The sequence below is a fragment of the Mobula hypostoma genome, chromosome 8 (genome assembly GCF_963921235.1).
Source record: "Mobula hypostoma chromosome 8, sMobHyp1.1, whole genome shotgun sequence".
In the NCBI taxonomy this organism is placed as follows: domain Eukaryota; kingdom Metazoa; phylum Chordata; class Chondrichthyes; order Myliobatiformes; family Myliobatidae; genus Mobula; species Mobula hypostoma.
Window position 1 is genome coordinate 48,840,938 of NC_086104.1, and position 21,656 is coordinate 48,862,593.

General features: G+C 41.1%; 1 protein-coding gene across 2 annotated transcripts in view; it reads right to left on the reverse strand.

Moving 5' to 3' along the window:
• Window positions 1-21,656, reverse strand: part of vash2 (vasohibin 2) — a 131,626-nt gene that overhangs the window by 105,395 nt on the left and 4,575 nt on the right. Inside the window, exons 2-3 of one of the 2 annotated variants that reach the window (XM_063055804.1) lie at window positions 9,618-9,706; window positions 5,178-5,234 (exon numbers count right to left, since the gene is read on the reverse strand). In XM_063055804.1, coding sequence (XP_062911874.1) covers window positions 5,178-5,234; window positions 9,618-9,706 — 146 coding nt within the window. The remainder of the gene's footprint in view (window positions 1-5,177; window positions 5,235-9,617; window positions 9,707-21,656) is intronic. The other variant, XM_063055805.1, reaches the window with a different exon arrangement.

Sequence of the window (21,656 nt, forward strand, 5' to 3'; positions counted from 1 at the left end):
CAGAAATGCACTTTGCTCTGATTGGAGAAAAAAGGGCATTGCACGCCAATAGCAAAACCTCATCCCTACTGTGAAGCATGGTGGAAAGTGCATCATGGTTTGGAGCTGCTTTGATGCCTCAGGGCCTGGACAGTTTGCAATTATTGAGGGAACAACTGTATCAAGGCATTTTATAGGAGGATGTCAGGGTAAACTTAAAAGAAGTTGGACAATGCAACAAGACAATGATCCAAAAGACAAGAGTAAATCAAAAACAGAATGGTTTAAAAAGAAGAAAATTCATGTTTTGGAATGGCCAAGTCAAAGTCCTGAACTTAATCCTATAGAAATGTTGTGGAATGGCCTGAAGCAAGCAGTTCATGCAAGGAAGCCCACCAACATCCCAGAGTTGAAGCAGTTTTGTAATGGCTTAAAATTCCTCCAAGCCAATTTGCAGGACTGATCAACAGTTACTGGAAACATTTTGTTGAAATTATTGTTGTACGGGGGGGGGGGGCGGCGGGGTCACACCAGTTACTGAAAGCAAAGGTTCACATTTTTTCCAACAAATACATGTAATATTGGATCATTTTTCTCAATAAATAAATGAACAAGTACAATGTTATTGTGTTATTTATTTAATTGGGGTCTCTTTATCCAGTTTTAAGGCTCATGTGAAGATCTGATCACATTTTAGGTCATTTTGATGCAGAAGTAGAGAAAATTCTACCTGGTTCCCAAACTTCCTGGCACCACTGCAGTTGTACAGACACAACATGAACTACTTATTGTGAAGAAATTTCTGTGATTCTTCTGTTGAGATATCATTCTCATCTCCTTTTTTTATATTTTCAGCTACTTTGAAGGCTAATGTATAGTTTTAAAATGAGGACAGAATGATACTTATGTCAATTATGCTTTGAGTTCTAATATGCTTCATCTGAGAGGAACATTCATTCCTGAATCTCTGCACACAGAGACAAATTTTACAAGTACAAAATAGTTATTACTTATCCACAAATTCCATTTAAAACATCAAGGGTTTTACTTTCAGCTCTGTATTTGTACCCACACTGAAAACCAAAACATAAAAAGTTATGCATAGCCAAAGCAAATCTTTACCTAGATTAATTTTTGCAAGGGTTTATTTTGGAATAGCATTCAACCAGAAATCATTGCAACTACAATCAAAACAGAATAGACAAGAACGTGCCAGGACATGAACAGGCAGTGGAGGCCAATTCTCTGGATTCTTTCAAAAAAGAGTTAGATAGAGCTCTTAAGGATAGCCGAGTGAAGGGATATGGGGAGAAGACAGGAAAAGGGTACTGATTGTGGATGATCAGCCATGATCACAGTGAATGGTGGTGCTGGCTCGAAGGACTGAATGGCCTACTCCTGCACCTATTGTCTACTGACATGTTGAAGTGAACAAAAAAATTGTTAGAGGTAACTTTATGCAGCAGGGCCTGCACTTAACCATGTTTCCATGTCTGGCAGCTGTGCAATCAGAAATCACATTCTGTGAGGATAAAAAGGCTACATGTCTAACTGAAGACATCTCTGGTGCTGAAAATATTTTATGTTTAATCTATGCATTCATAATCCATTGTAATATAGCAAATGAAAAGGAGCTGGAATTTGTTTGTTGCCTACAAGAACTCATTAAATGATTGCACATTGCTGACTAGGATGTGTTTCACCTGATGCATCAAAATCCAATGATGGCCTTGGTGCATGGACTCCAGCAATAATGGATCGGCCTCACACAGCAGAATGCCTTTCCTTGGCAGTCTACTCCTGGGCACAGCTCATAAAGGATATCAGGCAAGTGCTGGGAAGGGACTGGGCTCTGGGGAAAGAGGCCATCTGAATGAGAAAGGGGATTGAAGGGAGATTTCTAGATGGAAAGCTATAGGTGGCACGGTATGGCAGGAGAAATGGCAGAAACAGTATGGTGCTTGAGTTGGTTGCTTCTATCAGTGCTAGTAGTGGGAGTGGGGAGGGGGCAACAATGCCCATGATTGCTGGTTGATGTGGGGAAGGATGTGGTAAGGTGGGTGGAGCTGACAGGACTACCTGGCCGGGTACAGTGTGCATGATTCAATTGAGACAAGGAAAAGTATGTAAATTGCAGGTCAGATTGAAGGTGGAGGATCACCTGTGATGCATAATCACTCTCCAGGGCATGAGAGGCTTATTGCTGACCTCAGCTTTCTAACACAGCAGCATGGCCTTTCCAAAGGGTTAGAGTTGGGACAAAGCTAAATTTCTAACAAATATTCCTTGTTCAGCTTCTTGTTGTAAACAAGAACCAGTCTTCAGTTCTTAATGTAAACTGCAAGCAGCAATTGGTTTGAGATTAAAAGCATAGCTTTGCAAACAGCAGTTTTTTTTTTACAAAGCACAGGCTGCTGGTTTACCGCAGGGGCTAGCTGCTCAAGAGATATGGTTTGCAAAGTGAAGTGACCATGAAACCTTTTGACTACATCAGCCAAATGCTATACAATGGGGGTTATGTCACTTACCACATCAAAACTGGTCAGTCATAATAATCTATCAATGCTTGGGATATTTGTGTACTTGAGAGACAGCCCTCACAGCATTAATCTTAGGTGTCTGGGATATCTGTACCCAGAAATATTTAGACTATCTGTATAAATTATTTTGTCACAGCAAAGGTACCTGAGTAACATCACATGCAAATAATGTCAACTAATAGTGAAATAGTATACAGTGGCATGCAAAAGTTTGGGCACCCTGGTCAAAATTTCTGTTACTGTGAATAGCTAAGCAAGTATGACTCTGTGACTGAGTAAACGATGACCTCATGTCCAAAAGGCATAAAGTTAAAGATGACACGTTTCTTTAATATTTTAGGCAAGATCACTTTTTTATTTCCATCTTTTACAGTTTCAAAATAACAAAAAAGGAAAAGGGCCCCAAGCAAAAGTTTGGGCACCCTGCATGGTCAGTACTTAGTAATACCCCCTTTGGCAAGCATCACATCTTGTCAATGCTTTCTGTAGCCAGCTGAGAGTCTTTCAATTCTTGTTTGGGGGATTTTCACCCATTCTTCCTTGCAAAAGGCTTCTAGTTCTGTGAGATTCTTGGGCCGTCTTGCATGCACTGCTCTTTTGAGGTCTATTCACAGATTCTCGATGATATTTAGGTCAGGGGACTGTGAGGGCCATGGCAAAACCTTCAGCTTGCGCATCTTGAGGTAGTCCGTTGTGGATTCTGAGGTGTGTTTAGGATCATTATCCTGTTGTAGAAGCCAACCTCTTTTCATCTTCAGCATTTTTACAGACAGTGTGATGTTTGCTTCCAGAATTTGCTGGTATTTAATTGAATTCATTCTTCCCTCTACCAGTGAAATGTTCCCCGTGCCACTGGCTGCAACACAAGCCCAAAGCATGATCGATCCACCCCCATGCTTAACAGTTGGAGAGGTGTTCTTTTCATGAGATTCTGCACACTTTTTTCTCCAAACATACCTTTGCTCATTGCGGCCAAAAAGTTCCATTTTAACTTCATCAGTCCACAGGACTTGTTTCGAAAATGCATCAGGCTTGTTTAGATGTTCCTTTGCAAACTTCTGACGCTGAATTTTGTGGTGAGGATGCAGGAAAGGTTTTCTTCTGATGACTCTTCCATGAAGATCATATTTGTGCAGGTGTCACTGCACAGTAGAACAGTGCACCACGACTCCAGAGTCTGCTAAATCTTCCTGAAGATCTTTTGCAGCCAAACAGGGATTTTGATTTGCCTTTCTAGCAATCCTATGAGCAGTTCTCTTGGAACGTTTTCTTGGTTTCCAGACGTCAACTTGACCTCCACCGTTCCTGTTAACTGCCATTTCTTAATTACATTACGAACTGGGGAAACTGCTACCTGAAAACGCTTTGGTATCTTCTTGTAGCATTCTCCTGCTTTGTGGCATCATTTATTTTAATTTTCAAAGTGCTAGGTAGCTGCTTAGAGGAGCCCATGGTTGCTGATTGTTGGGACAAGGTTTGAGGAGTCAGGGTATTTATAAAGCTTTGAAATTTGCATCACCTGGCCTTTCCTAATGATGACTGTGAACAAGCCATAGCCCTAACTAGCTAATTAAGGTCTGAGACCTTGGTAACAGTTATCTGAGAGCTCAAATCTCTTGGGGTGCCCAAACTTTTGCATGGTGCTCCTTTCCTTTTTCTCCCCCACTCTAAAATTGTGCAAAACAAAAATAATACACTAATCTTGCTTAAAATGTTGAAAAGAATGTTTCATCTTTAACTTTATGACTTTTGGAGATCAGTTCATCTTCTACTCACTTAACTATTCACAGTAACAGAAATTTTGACCAGGGATGCCCAAACTTTTGCATGCCAAGCTTTCGCATGCCACTGTAAATGTTAGCAAGCACTAGGGATTGTTAGAAATGACAAGGAGAATGACAGAAAGACAGGGTGACAGGACGAAGAAGGAGAATTCATGCCTCAGCCTTCAGTTTGCTCATTGCAGCCTGATGGACGACTTGTTCGTCTGCAACTTGTTGGGATGTTCTTTTATTTTGTAAGAATTATACCTATATTTGGAAATCCATTTAGAAATCTTCTGTAATTCTAAAATCTTTAGTAAATCAGAAATCATCTGTGAATGTTAAATGTGCATCAAGTACCATTTGTCTAAAATTGCGCATCATTAAAAATAAAATGAACTAATTTTAAACTACTTCGCTAGCTGGAAGTATCTCCTCTTTGGCCAGGCCGGGGGTGGGTGGGGGGGGGGTACCAGTCAGGGTAGCAGGTTTTGGCACTAAACCCTGCTGCACACTAGTCAGGGAAGTAAGCTAGTCTTTGAAAAGTAGGTTGATACAGTATATCCTCCCTAATGCGGATACCCAGAGATACCCTTATCAGACAGGGCTTTAACTTTCGTTTTGAGTTTAGGGCTTTGCAGACAGTGAAACCACTACGGTTTCACACTATTAAGTAAATTATTTAAAACAAGTTCTAACAGAGTAAGGCTCACAGATCCAGGCTACCTTCCATTATCACAATTCATTTTTCAAGCTTGTTAGTACATAAACCATATCGAAACACGGTGCCAGATTATCTGATTTCTAACCATGTGACTTAATAATTCTGATTCCAAAGTCGTTTTTTTGTATGCAGATTGAATTCTGATTCTCAGCAGAAGAAGCTGGTACTTACCAGCTTAAAGGTCTGATTTTCTTAATCTCAAAGAACTGAGTTCCAGTGTGATTGTATCTGTCAATTGGTTAAGCTAAGGAAATGGCAGAAACCACGTGTGCGTTATTGAGATGGATTTCAAACATCAAAAATGATTTAAGCTTTCTTTTCTGTTATGTCTCATCAAAACTATTCCACAAATTGTGTTACAACCTTAAAAAATTAACAGGTTGTATACTTTTTGGAAAGGTGTCTGCTGTATTACAAACAAAAAGCAAAAGTGCAATAGTTGTGTTGGGGCAGATCTTGCAAGTTTGTATTTTTTAAAATGAAGTCAAAGTTCAAGATTTCTGCAGCACTGAATCCACCATGGAAAGTCATCACTGTCAAAAACAATTGCATTTTTACAAATTAAGTATTGTAATATACTTTTTTTCCTCTGTATGTAGTCTCAGATCACCGTGACACTGAAATGTTACAACTCATGTCCAGATGAACTGTGTTATTGAAAACCTAGCAGAATTCCTTGGCAACTATTGAATTACAGCTCTGGAGGTTCAATCAACCATGGCTGTTGCCTGGATGAAGATTAGATATTCTCGCTGTAACCACATTGATTTCCTCTGGGCACACCACTTTCATTCCACGTTCCAAAGTTGTGTGCTTGTAAGTTAGTTGTCTGCTGAAGTACGTTGCTGAGTCTATGTCTCTCTTAACATTGACCAGAATTAGTCCGCTACTAAACCTTAACCCTTCTCCAACCGTAGATAGCCGAAGGATGCTGTGTAAGGGTTTGATTTTGTTATAGATGCACAAATCATAAAATCAATAAGATTTTCAATACAAAAATGATTTCAAAGGGAAAATCAATCTTAAGATGTTAAAGTTAAAAAATACAAATAATTGCAATGGCATTTTCCTCTTCTTCAGTAACATGCAACCAAAATTTAATGTTAATTTAACCTCCAGAAAATAACCTACTGTAAGGATGGCTGCTGGGTATCAGACGTAAAGCCATAGAATAAAACAGTTACTTTCTTCCCTTAAATACAAAAGAGAATAATCTACTTTGTCAGCTTTTGATTTGATTATTGATATCACTGGTGCTTTAACTATCATAAATAACATGCAGTGAAGGCTTAAACCACCAGGGGATACATGTTGGATAATCATTACAGAAATGAAAGCCTATAAAACTGTAGACTTTTGTAATGCACCAGTGAACCATCTGTTAGATTGCAAGATGTGACGCAGTCCAATTGCATTAAAAGATTCTATGCTACTAATATTTTTATAGTTACACATAAACTATCAAGTATTTTAAATTGACCTCTTTATGACCATTTAGGCTTTTAAAATAAAACATTAGTTTTCTTGTATTGATAGATTTATGGCTAGTTGAAAGAGAAACTGAGCGTACTTTTAGAGGTCCATTAGAATGAATACACATTTCCACCATTTTGAGAAGGGGTGGGTAATGGGTACTTTAACAATAAGTAGTAACAACAGATTCTCTTAGTTACATAGACTTATTGAATATTTCTAAACAATCACAATTTAATTATTCATTATTCTCAAATATCATTAAAGAACACTCAAATCCCCAATATTAACTTTAATTAGTTATAAGAATACAAGCTATATGGTCTATAATAACAAAGTTAAAAACTAGGTATTGAATCAATTTGACAATTCAGCTAGAATGAGGACATAATGTTTGACTGCACATCAAACCTAACAGCTAGAACAACCATACACACATGTACCATAAATTGCTTCCTCACACTGATGAGCATCACAACTAGGTTGAATGAGTCCTTCCTTGCAGCCACTGGGCCCCAGGCTCCCCTTCCCTCACTACCATTCTCCAACCCGGAGTCTCTCAGGCTCCCCTGTCACTTCTTGGATCCTCAGAGCCCCCATCTTCCTCCTGTCCTACCTTTCCTGAATACTCTAACCTTCCCCCTTCCTCTGACACCTCCAACTCTCCTCCCTCCTTCAGTCCCAGCTCCAATCCCGAAGTGTCTTTAGCATTCCTGCCGACCTTCCCTTCCTTCCCTGAGACGGAACATTTTGTCCTCAGAAAGGGCTATATGTTTGTCCCAATTCACCCACACCCCAGTGAGTTTCATGCCCACCACAACACCCATCTCTTCTTCCGTCACTTCTGTCTCTGAGCCGTCTTCTTTGGCAAGAATTCCCCACCCCACACCAATGATCCCATCTCCCATCTCTTCCTTTCTTGGATACCCCACACTGCCTCTCTGCCTACCCTGGATCTTTTCTTCTTTAACTGCTGACAAGACATCAACCAGCTCAAATTCAGAACTCCTCTGTCCTCCTCAAACCTTACCCCTGAACACACTGCTCTCCACTCTCTCTACATCAATCCTAACCTTACTATTAAACCGCAGACAAAAGGCGTGCTGACAGCTACCTTGCTGAGGCCAAGTGTCAACTCTCAGACACCTCCTCATACCTACCCCTCGAAGAAAACCCCACTCTAGACCATCAGGAAACTGCCTTTGACACCATCACAGACCTCATCAACTCTGGAGAACTCCCTTCCACTTCCACCAACCCCCTTACCCCACATTGCTCGCTTCTACCTCCTACTCAAGACCCACAAACCTGACTGTTCGGGTAGGCCCATCGTCTCTGCCTGCTCCTGCCCCACTAAACTCACGTCCTCATATCTTGATTCCACTTGGTTTAGTCCCTTCCCACCTACATCTGCGATACTTCTCATGCCCTTGATCTCCTCCACAACTGCCAAGTCCTTGGCCCTGACCACCTCATTTTCACCATGGCTGTCCAACCCCTGTACACTTCTATCCCCCATCAAAAAGCCCTTAAAACTCTCCACTTCTTTCTCAAAAAACAAACCAACAAGTTCCCCTCTACCACCATTTGGCTCCATCTGGTAGAACTGGTCCTCACCCTCAACAATTTCTTCTTCTGCTCCTCCCACTTTCTCCAGACTTGAGGGATAGCCATGGGCACCTGCATGGACCCCAGCTATGCCCAACTTTTCATTGGCTACGTCAAACAGCCCATGTTTCAAGCCTTCCCCAGTAATGCTACCCAACTCTTTCTCCGCTACATTGACAACTGCATTGGTGCTGCTTCATGCACCAACGTTGAGCTCATTAATTTCATCAACTTTGATTCCAACTTCCACCCTGCCCTTAAATTCACTCGGTCCATTTCTGACACCTCTCTACCTTTCTCAATCTCTCTATCTCCATCTCTGGAGACAAACTGTAAACCGACATCTTTTATAAACCTATTGATTCCCATGGTTACCTTGACGATACCTCTTCCCACCCTGTCACCAGTAAAAAATGCTACTTCTTTTTCTCAGCTCCTTTATCGCCTCCCCATCTGTTCCCAGGATAAGGCTTTCCTTTCCAGGACATCAGGGATGTTCTCTGCCCTCAAAGTAAAGGGGTTCCCTTCCTCCACCATTGATGCTGTCCTCACCCGCATCTCCTCCATTTCCAGACATCCACACTCCCACTCCATTTTCCTGCCAACATAATAGTGAACTTCCTGCCAACAAACTTCCTCTTGTTCTTGCCTGCAATCCCACAAGCCTCTGAACCCAACACATCATTCTCCGTAACTTCTGCTGTCTTCAAAGGGATCCTGCCACTAAACACATCTTTACCTCCTCCCCACTCTTAACTTTCCACCTGGATCACTCCATCCATGATTCCCTTGTCCATTCGTCCATCCTCACTAATCTTCCTCCCAGCACTTTGCCCTGCAGGCAGCCATAGTGTTACACCTGCCCATTCACTTCCATTCAGGGCCTCAAACAGTCCTTCCAGGTGAGGTACACTTTGCCTGTGAATCTGCTGGATTTGTTTATTGTATCCTGAGCTCCCAATGCTGCCTCCTCTACATCGGTGAGGTCCATTGTAAATTGCAGGATCATTTCATCAAGCATCTCCCAGTGGACAAACATTTTAACTCCTATTCCCTCTCTGACATGTCAGTCCATGGCCTTCTGTTCGGGCCACCTTCAGGGTGGAGGAGCAACACTATATTCCATCTGGGTCGCCTCCAACCTAATGGCAGGAATATTAATTTCTCTTTCCCTTCCCTTCCCCTCTTCTTCTATTCCCCATTCTGGCCTCTTCTCACTTGCCTATCAGGTCTACCTGGTGACCCTCCTCTTTCCCTTTCTCCTATGGTCCACTCTCCTCTCCTATCAGATTCGTCCCTTTCCTACCCACCTGGCTTCACATATCACCTTCTAGCTGTCCTCCATCCCCTGCCCCCACCTTTTAATTCTGACGTCTTCCCCCTTCCTTTCCAGTCCTGGAGAAGAGTCTCGGCCCGAAATGTCAACTATTTGTTCATTTCCATGGATGCTGGCTGACCTGCTGAGCTCCTCCAGCATTTTGTGTGTGCGCGCGTTGTTGCTTTAGCACCAACAGACAACAGAAAGGATACTGCAGAAGCTTCATGTAGCTTTGTATTGTGCGCAGCCATTCCAGCACTGACATGGACTGCTTGTATTTTGGTGGTAACGGTACTGGAGGCTGAATGAAAATAAAAAGCAAGTGTTACAGTTGAAGCATACATTATTAGGTGTCTATATTTCCCAGTGCAGGCCCAAAGGGCAAATATTTGGTCAAATCCTGTAATCAGTTTGCTTTAATTTATACTAGTATAATAATAATAATAGTCATGGAATGTGAAAGTAAATTAATGAACGTGGAGCTTCACATATAACAATACAGTATTGTATTGTGATTTGGAGGAAGTATACCTGCAGGGAAAGATTTATGCATAACTTACAGATTTCCATTATGGCAATACATTAGCCTGAATGCAAAGAAAGGGAAATTTTATGCTTAATTGGAAAATATTCATTTGCCCCTGAGTTTGCAGTATTAGGCCCATTATTAAATTATTAAAATGGTAACAATTAGACTAAGTATTATTAAATATGAAGTGTACCTGTTCCATAGACAACACAAATTCACAAGTACTCTCTTGAATTGTTAGGTTATTGGCTGAAATGCACTACATTGTACAAGGTACTCAATCACGGGAAAGTATCTATAACCCTATGAATCAACTCACTACTGAGGATCCACCAACTTTTTGGGGTGAGATGCTGTACTTTGGGAGGTCAAATCTAAGAAGAAGCTGCACAATAAGTATCAAGATTTTTAACAATTGTAGCAGCCAAACCAAAACAGCTGCCGCTGCTGGCGACCGAGCAGATTTGTTATTCTTGCATGACTCGCTCTCACTCCTGTAATGGTTGCTCCAAAATTCAAGGATATGTATTCGATCCTTTCTGAGCAATTAGCAAACATGCAACCTTGAAGTGATGAAACTTAACCGTACCCAAGTGTAAACTAAATGTATTGAGTGGTCAGCAAGATATGGGTCCCAGGTACTACAAACTGCAATGAACAAAGCATGAAGACAGAACTTATTCCCTTCACTTTTACCACATCCCCCACACTCATGGGACTAGTTACCATAATAAACACAGAATACAATGCAGATGGAGAACAGGGGCATGGCTCCTACAACAGTGTTGGGATACTGAAGGATCTAGAGGTCCAGGTCCACGGCCTTCCCAGGGATAGTTGCATGGGTTGATAAAGAAGGTGCACACCCTTCTAGGAAAGGCAATGAATACAAGTATCAGGAAGTATTACAAAAAACTTTGCTGAAGCCACATCATGAATATTGTGCACAGTTCCCGTCACCCTGTTACAGGAGCAATCTTCGACACGTGGGCAGGCACAAAAAAAAGAGACCATAAGCAGGCAAATGGGATTAGCTGAATTTTGCATGAAGGTTGGCACAGATATGATGGGCTGAAGGGCCTGTTCTTACTCTACTGTTCTATGTTCTATTACAATTAAATTCTAAACTGCAATCTGAGGTCATTCGGAAGTTAAAGAAGAGAATCAGGATGTGTTGACCTTGAGAAGATAAAATTACAGTTCCTTATGCTTTAGAATACAAAGCAAGATTCAAGAGGAATTATTTGAGTTTGGGGGTGCTAATTTGTTGAGGAGCTAACATTTAAAATGAAAGATTTTATCTGGAAATGATTATGCAACATCCAAAAGACTAGCACTGTACAGTTGCAAAAATCACATTAACTAGTCTTGCACACTTTCTGAGCAAGTTCACGTCACATGGACACTTTGATACACACTAATGATGTTTTGCTGGTATCTACCGTTGAAATATAAAACATAGCAAAGCTTTATGCACCTTCATCTTGTTATGAATTTCAACTGGTACAGTTTACCCAGGATAGAAGCAACTCAAAATGAAATTTCAAACTGAGTTATGCAGAAGTTCAAAGCAAATCTCACTTGCAGTAGCTGGCAGAGTGAAGCCAAACGCACTACAAACATCCTTGCCTAAACTGGCATCTCAACCACCATATTTGCTCTAATTATCCAAGAATTTGCGAAGGCATCCTGCAAGAAGAGAAATAGTTTCTCTTTGACAGATCAAAAATTGATTAAAGAATTGAAAAACTCATCTTTAAAGGAATTTGCACCAGAAACAAAACATTCCTCCATTCAACTTTTCATCAAGATTAACTAGACTCAATGCCCTTTAATCAGCGCTTCCTGCAGGAGAAATATCTTTGCATCTGTGACCTCGGGCAACCACAAGAGCCTCCAGTGCTGCCAAGGTTAAAGACCGCATCTGTCATTTTTAGAACCCTTGCTGAATGTCTGCACGGAAATATGCCACACTTTTCTACTTTCTACTGCATTGCAGAAGTAAAACATCCCATCAATAAAATGGGGAGCTAACCATTATTAATGAATGCAACTTTGCATCCACTCTCTGAAGAGGATAACAGTGGTATCATGCAGCAAATTTTCATAACTACTACATCTACAGACAAAAAAACATAGAAGGAAGCCCCAGGACTGGTGGAATGAATCTTTGAATACTATCATGGAGAGTGGTAACTGAGGGTTCAGCCTACACTGAATGGGGAAGCATCTGGAAGTTCCCTGGGTGGAAAATGGGGGGGTTAAATACCCAATACTGATGTGATAAACCTGGGGAGACTGCTTAGTTTTTAAGGAGAGTACACCGGCCCGAAAATAATAGTCCTGGCTCTGGGTAATGCATAGAGGTCACAGAGCAAGGCGAAAAACATGTTAGCAAGATTATTTGTTGCCAATTACTATTTATCCCGATTACAAAAAAAAGAGCATGTTTAATATGTGGTATGGTAATTTAGGTAAATAATATACACTCAAATGGCCACTTTTTTTTAGGTACACCTGCTTACAAATGCAAAAATCTAATAAGCCAATCATGTGGCAGCAACTCAATGCATAAAAGCATGCAGGCGTAATCAAGGGGTTCAGTTGTAGTTCAAACTAAACATCAGAATTGGGAAGAAATGTGACCTTAATGACTTTGACTGTGGAATGAATGATGGTTGGTGCCAGATGGGATGATTTGAGTATCTCAGAAACTGCTGATCTCTTGGGATTTTCACACACAACAGCCTCCAAAGAATACAGAGAACAGGGCGAAAAACAAAAAAAAAAATGTGAGCAAGAGTCCTGTGGGTGAAAACGCTTTGTTACTGAGAGAGCTCAGAGGAGATTGGCCAGAAAGGCAACAGTAACTCAAATAACCACATGTTACAACAGTGGTGTGCAGAAGAGCATCTCTGAATGCACAACATGTCAAACCTTGAAGTGAATGTTTGGGCTACAGCAACAGAAAACCACAAATATACAGAAATACACTCAGTGGTCACTACAGGACACTGAGTGTATTAAGTTATAAATTTCCAGCATCTGTGGAAGTACACCACAAAATTAGGTACAACGTTTTGATACAAAAGTTCCAAATATGATGGATATTCACCATCCAGGGCCAGGGGCCTTTTTTTATTGTCAAGTTCATCTTTCTAACTTAGCAGCTGAAACTTCTAAAGATCAAAGAGTTGTTTTTGAGTAAATTAACCTTCCAACCAACAGTCCCTGTTCAGCTTCCTGTCATAAATGGGAGTTAGTCTTTAGTTCTTAATGTAAATGGCAAGCAATAATCAGTCTGATGTTAAAATGGCAGCTTTGCGAATGAACTGCATTATCTGTACAGCGCAGGATGCTCGCCTACAGCACAGGGCTGATTGTTCAAGAGTTGCAATGTAAGAAAATGTTAATTGGCTTGCATCAAACTGGCATCAAACTGGCTATGTTACTTATTTCAAGGAAGCTTGCAGACCAGATTGATACCATCAAGTAGCACATCAAATAGCTGATCTATCAGTAGTTGGAAGGTTTGTGTACTCAGAGCCAGCATTCATAGCATTATTTTTGGATGTTTGGGAACTCTGTCGCTTGAATATTTTAGACCCTCTGTGTGAAAAGGTATCTCAAAAAAAAAAATCACATGTGTATGAAGTCATCCAAGTGGCAAAAACAAAACTATATAAATGTAAGAGTGCAGTCAGGCTTGTTAGGAATGGTCAAGGAACAGCAAGAAAAATGACAGAATGATGGAGTGAACTAGAATCCATTCCTCTGCCTTCAAATTCTGTGATGGACAATTTGCTCAACTGCAACTTGTTAGTATGCTTTTTTAGCTTATAGGAATTGTACATGTGCTTTGGAAATCCTTTGTGTTTTAGAAAGCATTTGTAATTTGGAAATCTTTTATAAGAAATCTTCTGAGTTTTAAATGTATTTTAAGAATTTTAATCTAAATTTAAAAGTGTATCACTGAAAATAAATGAACTGTGTTTAAACTACTTTGTTAGCTTGAAATATCTCCGCCTTGGTAGGGAGGGGGATCCAACACTCTAATAGTGGGGTATCGGCAGCTAAAATCACCATGGAGGATAAACAGGGAAGTGATATAGCTTTTGAAGATTAGGTGGCTGCCATATAACCTGCCTTTAATGACGATACCTGCAGCTATCTATAATCAGATAGGGCTTAAAATCTTTGTTTGAATTTTAAACTTCACGGTAAGCAAACCCACATCATCCTAAAGATAGAAATGAAAAAGTATTGAGTGTTTTGGTCTTGGAATGCATTCATTCTGTGTCATAAATTTTAGAACCATAGAACCATAGAAAATTACAGCGCAGAAACAGGCCTTTTGGCCCTTCTTGGCTCTGCCAAACCATTTTTCTGCCTCATCCCACGGACCTGCACCTGGACCATATCCTTCCATACACCTCTCATCCATGTACCTGTCCAAGTTTTTAAATGTTAAAAGTGAGCCCGCATTTACCACTTCATCTGGCAGCTCAGTCCACACTCCCACCACTCTCTGCGTGAAGAAGCCCCCTCTAATATTCCCTTTAAACTTTTCCCCCTTCACCCTTAACCCATGTCCTCTGGTTTTTTCTCCCTCAGCCTCAGTGGAAAAAGCCTGCTTGGATTCACTTTATCTATACCCATTATAATTTTACATATCTCTATCAAATCTCCCCTCATTCTTCTACGCTCCAGAGAATATGCTTTATATTTTCACATGATAGAGTACACAGCAAACACAAAAACCAGTAATGGTCCTTGTTCTTTTTGCCCATGCTTAAGTCTGCTTGTGATCATACTTAAGTTTCATTACAAGAAATTAAAAAAATAACAAATTTGGGGCGCCACTGTAGGGTAGCGGTTAGCTTGGGGGTCAAGAGTTCAGATTTTGATTCTAGCACCATCAAGATTATCCTGGTGTTATATTGGTTGACGGCTACGCAGTGCGGCTCATTGTGCTGACAGGGCCTGTTCTGTGCAGCATCTCTAAATAAATAGATTAAAGTCAATTCCTCTCATGCCAGGTGAGAGCCAAAGGAAATACAAATGGCATTCCATCACTCAGGGTTTGGCCTTGTGTTTATATTTGAAAGTTGTTCGCATAATTACACAGTTGCATTTAAAAACAAGATGAAAGCTGAGATAAAGAGCAGTAGACAAGAAAAGCTGGATGATTCTTAGCTCAAACGTTGCCAAAGCTTAAGTTATGACATTAGCATCTATAGCAGGCTTGAGCAGACAACAAGACTATTATAAATTTTATGGAATTTAATCATGCGTTATTTTGCACATTTTTATTGATCTACAGCAGCTAAGATCTGTCCAGATGTCAGAGCATTCACTGCTTTGTTCCCTTTCCAAAACAATAATTTTCAATGAGATGTGAATGAATACATCTATCATCTATTACGAAACCTCTGACTTGCATTGCTGTTTATGCAGCTGATTCAGTTTCATTCCATCCTGCTGACGCAACAAAAGTAAATTCTGATTTGATAAGAACTTGACTAAAGTCCACTGTTTAAACGCAATCTTGCAAAACGGTAATATGTCTAATCCAACTTCCATTTATAGTTTCAGGTGGAAAAAATAATCCTCAACTTTTCTCTGTTGCAAATTTCATCAAGATTAACTGAATTTAGTTACCAGTCCGAATAAATCAATAAAAGACTAAATGCATGATGGAAACTTTTCGTGCAGAAGATGGTTAGAATACACACTGGCCACGTTTCTTCATCCCTTGCTTAGAAGGTACAAGAAGGAAATATAAACATAAATATATAGGTGGGAGGAGAGAAAGCAGGGCGCCGCGCGTGCGCAGCCCTCCGGTGAAAAATCATATCGTATCCCTTAAATAGGGTCCATGGGCAATTCTGATTTGATGGAGATGGACGCGAAAGCACAGAGGAACATCTGGAAAAATTTCTGAAATGCTCGTTCGCTGCTGTCATTACTGCGTGGTCAGGAATCTTTCGGAGGGAAGGCCTCAAAATCCCCGGCTTTGCCTGCTGTTGGCGACCGAGAAGGAGGTCGAATCGTTCGGATAGAGATGGCGCTCAGTACTCGGTGTCGGAGAGCTGATCAGAGCTCAAAGTTTTCGGATGACTCAGAGTCGGAATGTAGTCGGCATGGCAGGGAGAGTTTTTCTTCCTTCTCTCGTCTGCGTGAGATGTGGGACATTTGAGAGACTTTGAACTTTTACTGTGCTCATGGACTTCTTCATCAAGTTATGGTATTGTTGCACTGTTGTAACTATATGTTATAATTATGTGGTTTTGTTAGTTTTTTTCAGTCTTGGTCTGTCCTTTGTTTTGTGATATCACACCAGAGGAAATATTGTATCATTTCTTAGTGCATGCATTACTAAATGACAATAAAAGAGGACTGCGTGTCTTCATAATCTAAATACACAAGACTTTAGAAACATAACAAATCCTGGCCAGTCCTTTTGGGAATTGATGGAATCACAAGCACTTGGTTGATCATCATTGTTAAAAAGCCAATTGATTTCAGGACTCCCAAGTCAAACACGTGTCTCACTGAATTCATCTGTCTTTTAGGTGTCCCTTTGTTTTCTCTCTAATTTTCTTCATCAATCTATCAACAAGGCAACTTTGTAAACGGTGTATCACTAGGACAACCGTGGCCTCGCCTATCTGAGATATTCCCTCGGTCTCTGTCTTAAAACAAAGTTTGTTTTCACTTTTCCAACTCCGATGAAAAGCTTTCAACCTTAAACTCTTCACTCTCCACAGAAGTTGTCTAATCTGCTGAACGTTTCTAACATTTTATTTTTAATTTTGGGCTATGTGATGTTGATTGATACCACTTTAAGAATTGTAACACAAGACCAACTACTCTCAATTCATCTGTCTCCACTGCATCAGCTCTCTGGACTAAGGAGATTCCTTCCTTCTTCCCAGAAAGAAGCTTCCCTTCCACCACCATCAATGCTGCCCTCAACTACATCTCATTCATTTTGCGCATGTCTGCCCTCACCCCACCCTCCTGCCACCCACCAAGGATAGGGTTCCTGTTGCCCTCAACTACCACCCCTCCACATCCAGCAAATAATTCTCCATAACTTTTGCCATCTCCAAAAGGATCCCACCACATGCCTCTACACCTCCTCCCTCACTACCATTCAGGGCCCCAAACAGGTGAGGCAACACTTTGCCTCTGAGTTTGTTGGAGTCATCTACTGTATCCAGTCCTCCCGGTGTGGTCTCCTGTATACCAGTGAGACCCGACGTAGGTTGGGAGACCACTTTGCCGAGCACCTACACTCTGTCTGCCAGAAAAAGTGAGATCTCCCAGTGGTCACCCATTTTAATTCCACTACGCATTCCCATTCTGACATATCAGTCCATGGCATCCTCCACTGTCACAATGAGGACACACTCAGTTTGGAGAAGTAACACCTTATATTCCATCCAGGTAGCCTCTAAACTGATAGTATGAACATCGATTTCTCTAACCTGGTAATTCCCCCCCGCCTCCCTTCCACCTCATCTCCTTACCTCCCCATCACCTCCCTCTGGAGCTCCTCCCCCTTTTCTTTCTTCAATGGCCTTCTGTCCTCTCCTATTAGATTCCCCCTTTTCCAGCCTTTTATCTCCTTCACCAATCAACTTCCCAGCTCTTTACTTCACCCCTCTCCCCTTCCCGGTTTCACCCATCACCTACCACCTTGCATTTCTTCCTCCCCTTTCCCCACCTTCTTGCTCTGATTTCTTGCCTCCTCCCCCCCCTCCCCCTTCCGTCCTGGTGAAGGGTCTTGTCCTGAAACTTCAACTGTACTCTTTTCCATAGATGCTGCCTCACCTGCTTCCAGTATCTGCAAATGTTCTCTTGTTTGTGAAAAGGAAGGATATCATTGTATCTCAATAAAGCTCTCAAATGATGCCCTGGCCTAGAGGAAGCATTACAACTGTTGTAAATTAAAGAGTTGATTATCACCATAAACATGAGAAAGTCTGCAGACGCTGGAAATCCAAAGCAACACACCCACACAAATCCTCAGCAGGACGGAGGGAGGTGATAGGCAGGAAAAGAGATAAGGTGAGAGAGGGAAAAGGGAATGAGGAATGGTGAAGGAGTGGAGGGGCATTACTGGAAGTTCAGGAAATCATTGTTCATGCCATCAGGTTGGAGGCTGCCCAGAGAGAATATAAAGTGTTCAACATATAGGAGGCCACACCGGGAACAAACGGTCAAAATTTTCTGTGTGTTGTAGTTGATTATTATCAGTTCTTGATATTTATTCTGAAGCAGAGAGAATCATTAAATACTTGAATATATTCAGATGATTGGAATTTCACAAATTTGAAGGATTCATTCAGACGTCACATTTCAGTAATCCTGGAATCATGCCTGAGGAGTGGCTCCTTTATGAAACAGAATTAACACTAGAGAAGTTACAGAGATATCCAAAGTCAGACTGATTCCTATCACCATACATTTTCCCACATTGGAGTCTCCCTGTAGCCCACTCCCTTAATCTACTTGCCTCCTTAGGAAAAACTTCTTCACACAGAGAGTGGTGAATCTGTGGAATTCTCTGCCACAGCAAACTGTTGAGGCCAGTTCATTGGCTATGTTTAAGAGGGAGTTAGATATGGCCCTTGTGGCTACAGGGGTCAGGGGGTATGGAGGGAAGGCTGGGGCGGGGTTCTGAATTGGATGATCAGCCATGATCATAATAAATGGCGGTGCAGGCTCGAAGGGCCGAATGGCCTACTCCTGCACCTATTTTCTATGTTTCTATGTTTCAGACACTCTCTGTATCATTCCCACAGTGCACATTCCCTCTTGGTTTTATTCTGGCACCATAATTGGATGCAAAACTGTCTGCCTTTTCATCCAAGTGAAACAAATTTAGACTAGCTCAAGAGTCACAGCTGACTCCTGTAACATGCACTAGTATAAAATCTTGAAATTGAACCACTTATTCAGAGTATTTTGTATCTTTTAATCAATCCCCTATCCATGTTAATGTTACCCACCAACTCTGCAAGCCCTTCTTTAAGATAACAAGATCTTGATGTATCTTACCAAATGCTCTTCTAAAATCCAAGTAACAGTATCACCATAGTTCCCCTGTATCTGTTTTGAAAGGGTGCCCCTCTATCCTGAGACAGCGCTGTCTTGTCCTAGACTCTCCCACCATGGGAAACATCCTTTCCACATCTACTCTGTCTAGGCCTTTTAACATTCAAAAGATTTCAATGAGATCCCTCCTCATCCTTCTGAATTCCAGCAAGTACAGACCCAGAGCCATCAAATATTCCTCGTAAGATAACCCTTTCATTCCGCAATCATCCTCGTGAACCTCCTCTGGACCCTCTCCAATGCCAGTACATCTTTTCCTAAGATAAGGGGCCCAAAACTGTTCACAATACTCAAGGTGAGGCCTCACCAGTGCCTTATAAAGCCTCAGCATCCCATCCTTGCTCTTGTATTCTAGACTTCTTGAAATGAATGCTAATATTGCATTTGCCTTCCTCACCATTGATTCAACCTGCAAGCTAACCTTTAGGGTGTTTTTAGCACAAGGACTCCCAAGTCCCTTTCCATCTCAGATATTTGGATCTTCTTACCATTTAGAAAATAGTCCACACATTTATTTCTACTACTAAAGTGTATGACTATGCAGTTTCCAACATTGTATTTCATTTGCCACTTTCTTGCCCATTCTCCTAATCTGCCTAAGTCCTTCTGCATCCTACCTGTTTCCTCAACACTACCTGCCCCTCCACTAATCTTCATATCATCTGCAAACTTGGCAACAAAGTCATCTACTCTATCATCTAAATCATTTATATACAGCATAAAAAGAAGTGGTCCCAACACCGACCCCTGCGGAACACCACTAGTCACTGGTAGCCAACCAGAAAAGGATCCTTTTAATCCCGCTCACTGCTTTCTACCAATCAGCCATGTTATTTTACTTAGTAAGCAGCCTCATGTGTGGCACCTTGTCAAAGGCCTTCTGAAAGTCCAAATATACAACATCCACTGCATCCCCTTTATCTATCCTACTTGTAATCTCCTCAGAGAATTCCAATAGGTTCATCTGGCAGATTTTCCCTGAAGGAAACTATGCTGACTTTGTACTATCTTGTCCTGTGTCACCATCACCTCCTCCTTAACAACTGACTCTAACATCTTTCCAACCACGGAGGTCAGGCTAATTGGTCTATAATTTCCTTTCTGCTGCCTTCCTCTTTTCTTAAAGAGTGGAGTGACATGTACAATTTTACAGTCTCTGGCACCATGCCAGAGTCCAATGATTTTTGAAAGATCATTTCTCATGCCATCACAATCTCTAATGCTATCTCCTTCGAACCCTTGGGTGCAGTTCATCTGGTCCGGGTGACTTATGTACCTTTCGGTCTTTCAGCTTTTTGAGCACCCTCCTCTCTTGAAATACAGACTGCACCCACTTCTCTTCCTTCACACACTACAACATCAAGCATACTGCTAGTGTCTTCCACAGTGAAGACTGATGCAAAATACTCATTTAGTTCATCAGCCATCTCCTTGTCCTCTGTTATTATTTCAATGTACTTTATTTAATATACATTGGTTAGCAATTTTGAAATCTTTCTTCAAATGCTTGCATGGGTCAATTCCTGAATACGTTCGAACTGTGGAGTGAGGGAATGAGTTTTCAGTGTGGTAATCAACTAGAGTTTTAGGCTTCCCAGTGGTTAACTGGAGGAATGTTCAATTTGTGACTAGATATAGAGTATGTAGACTCTCAACAATCTAGAGATCACAAGGGATCAAGCTGAGTGCCATTAAACATTCTGCTTTCGAATGATTTTGCCAAGAGATAGCATATGGATGAGTAATAATGAGTACACCAAAGCAAGACCAACAACTTGACTTCACTCAGAACCTTTTTCATAATAAAAACATCGCAACAACTACAATGCAGTGAAGAATCAAAACCCACAGAACGTCAGGTCTTCAACCTGAAAACTCAAGCAGTACTTGATTTTACTACAATGAATTGTTAGCTGAGAATATTTGATATTGATATTTTTGTTGGACAGGTAGAGTCGGAGTTCTACAGCATTGAAAATAGCCCTTCAACACATACTGACCAAGATGTACATTCAATCCAAGCCCTGTATTCCAAGGACATCCTGTTGTACAGCAGATCCCAGGGCCTTTCCATTCAATGTAAAAATCCTACCTTGCTTTGTCCTTCAACAAATATAACACTTGGCACTTATCCAAATTAAACTATATTTGCCTTTCTTCAGACAGCTACCCAGCCAATCAAGATCCCACTGCAATTCTTGGTACTCTGCTTGAATGTTTGTGACACCAAGTATTTTGTACAAAAGCTTAGTTAAACATTCATTTTTTAAGGAGTGGCTTAAAGAAGAAAGAGTTAGAGAAAGGGGACTTCAGACCTTAGTACCCAAGAAACCCATTTATGGAACACCAATGAAAATAAACAAGAGAAAATCTGCAGATGCTGGTCATCCAAGCAACACACACGAGATGCTGGAGGAACTCAGCAGGCCAGGCAGCATCTATGGAAAAGTGAACTGTCGATGTTTCAGGCCAAGACCCTTCATCAGGACTGAAGAAACAAAGATGAGGAGTCAGGCTTCCAACTCTGACTCCTTATCTTTTTTCTCCAGTCCTGATGAAGGGTCTCAGCCCGAAACAACAAGTATACTTTTTCCCC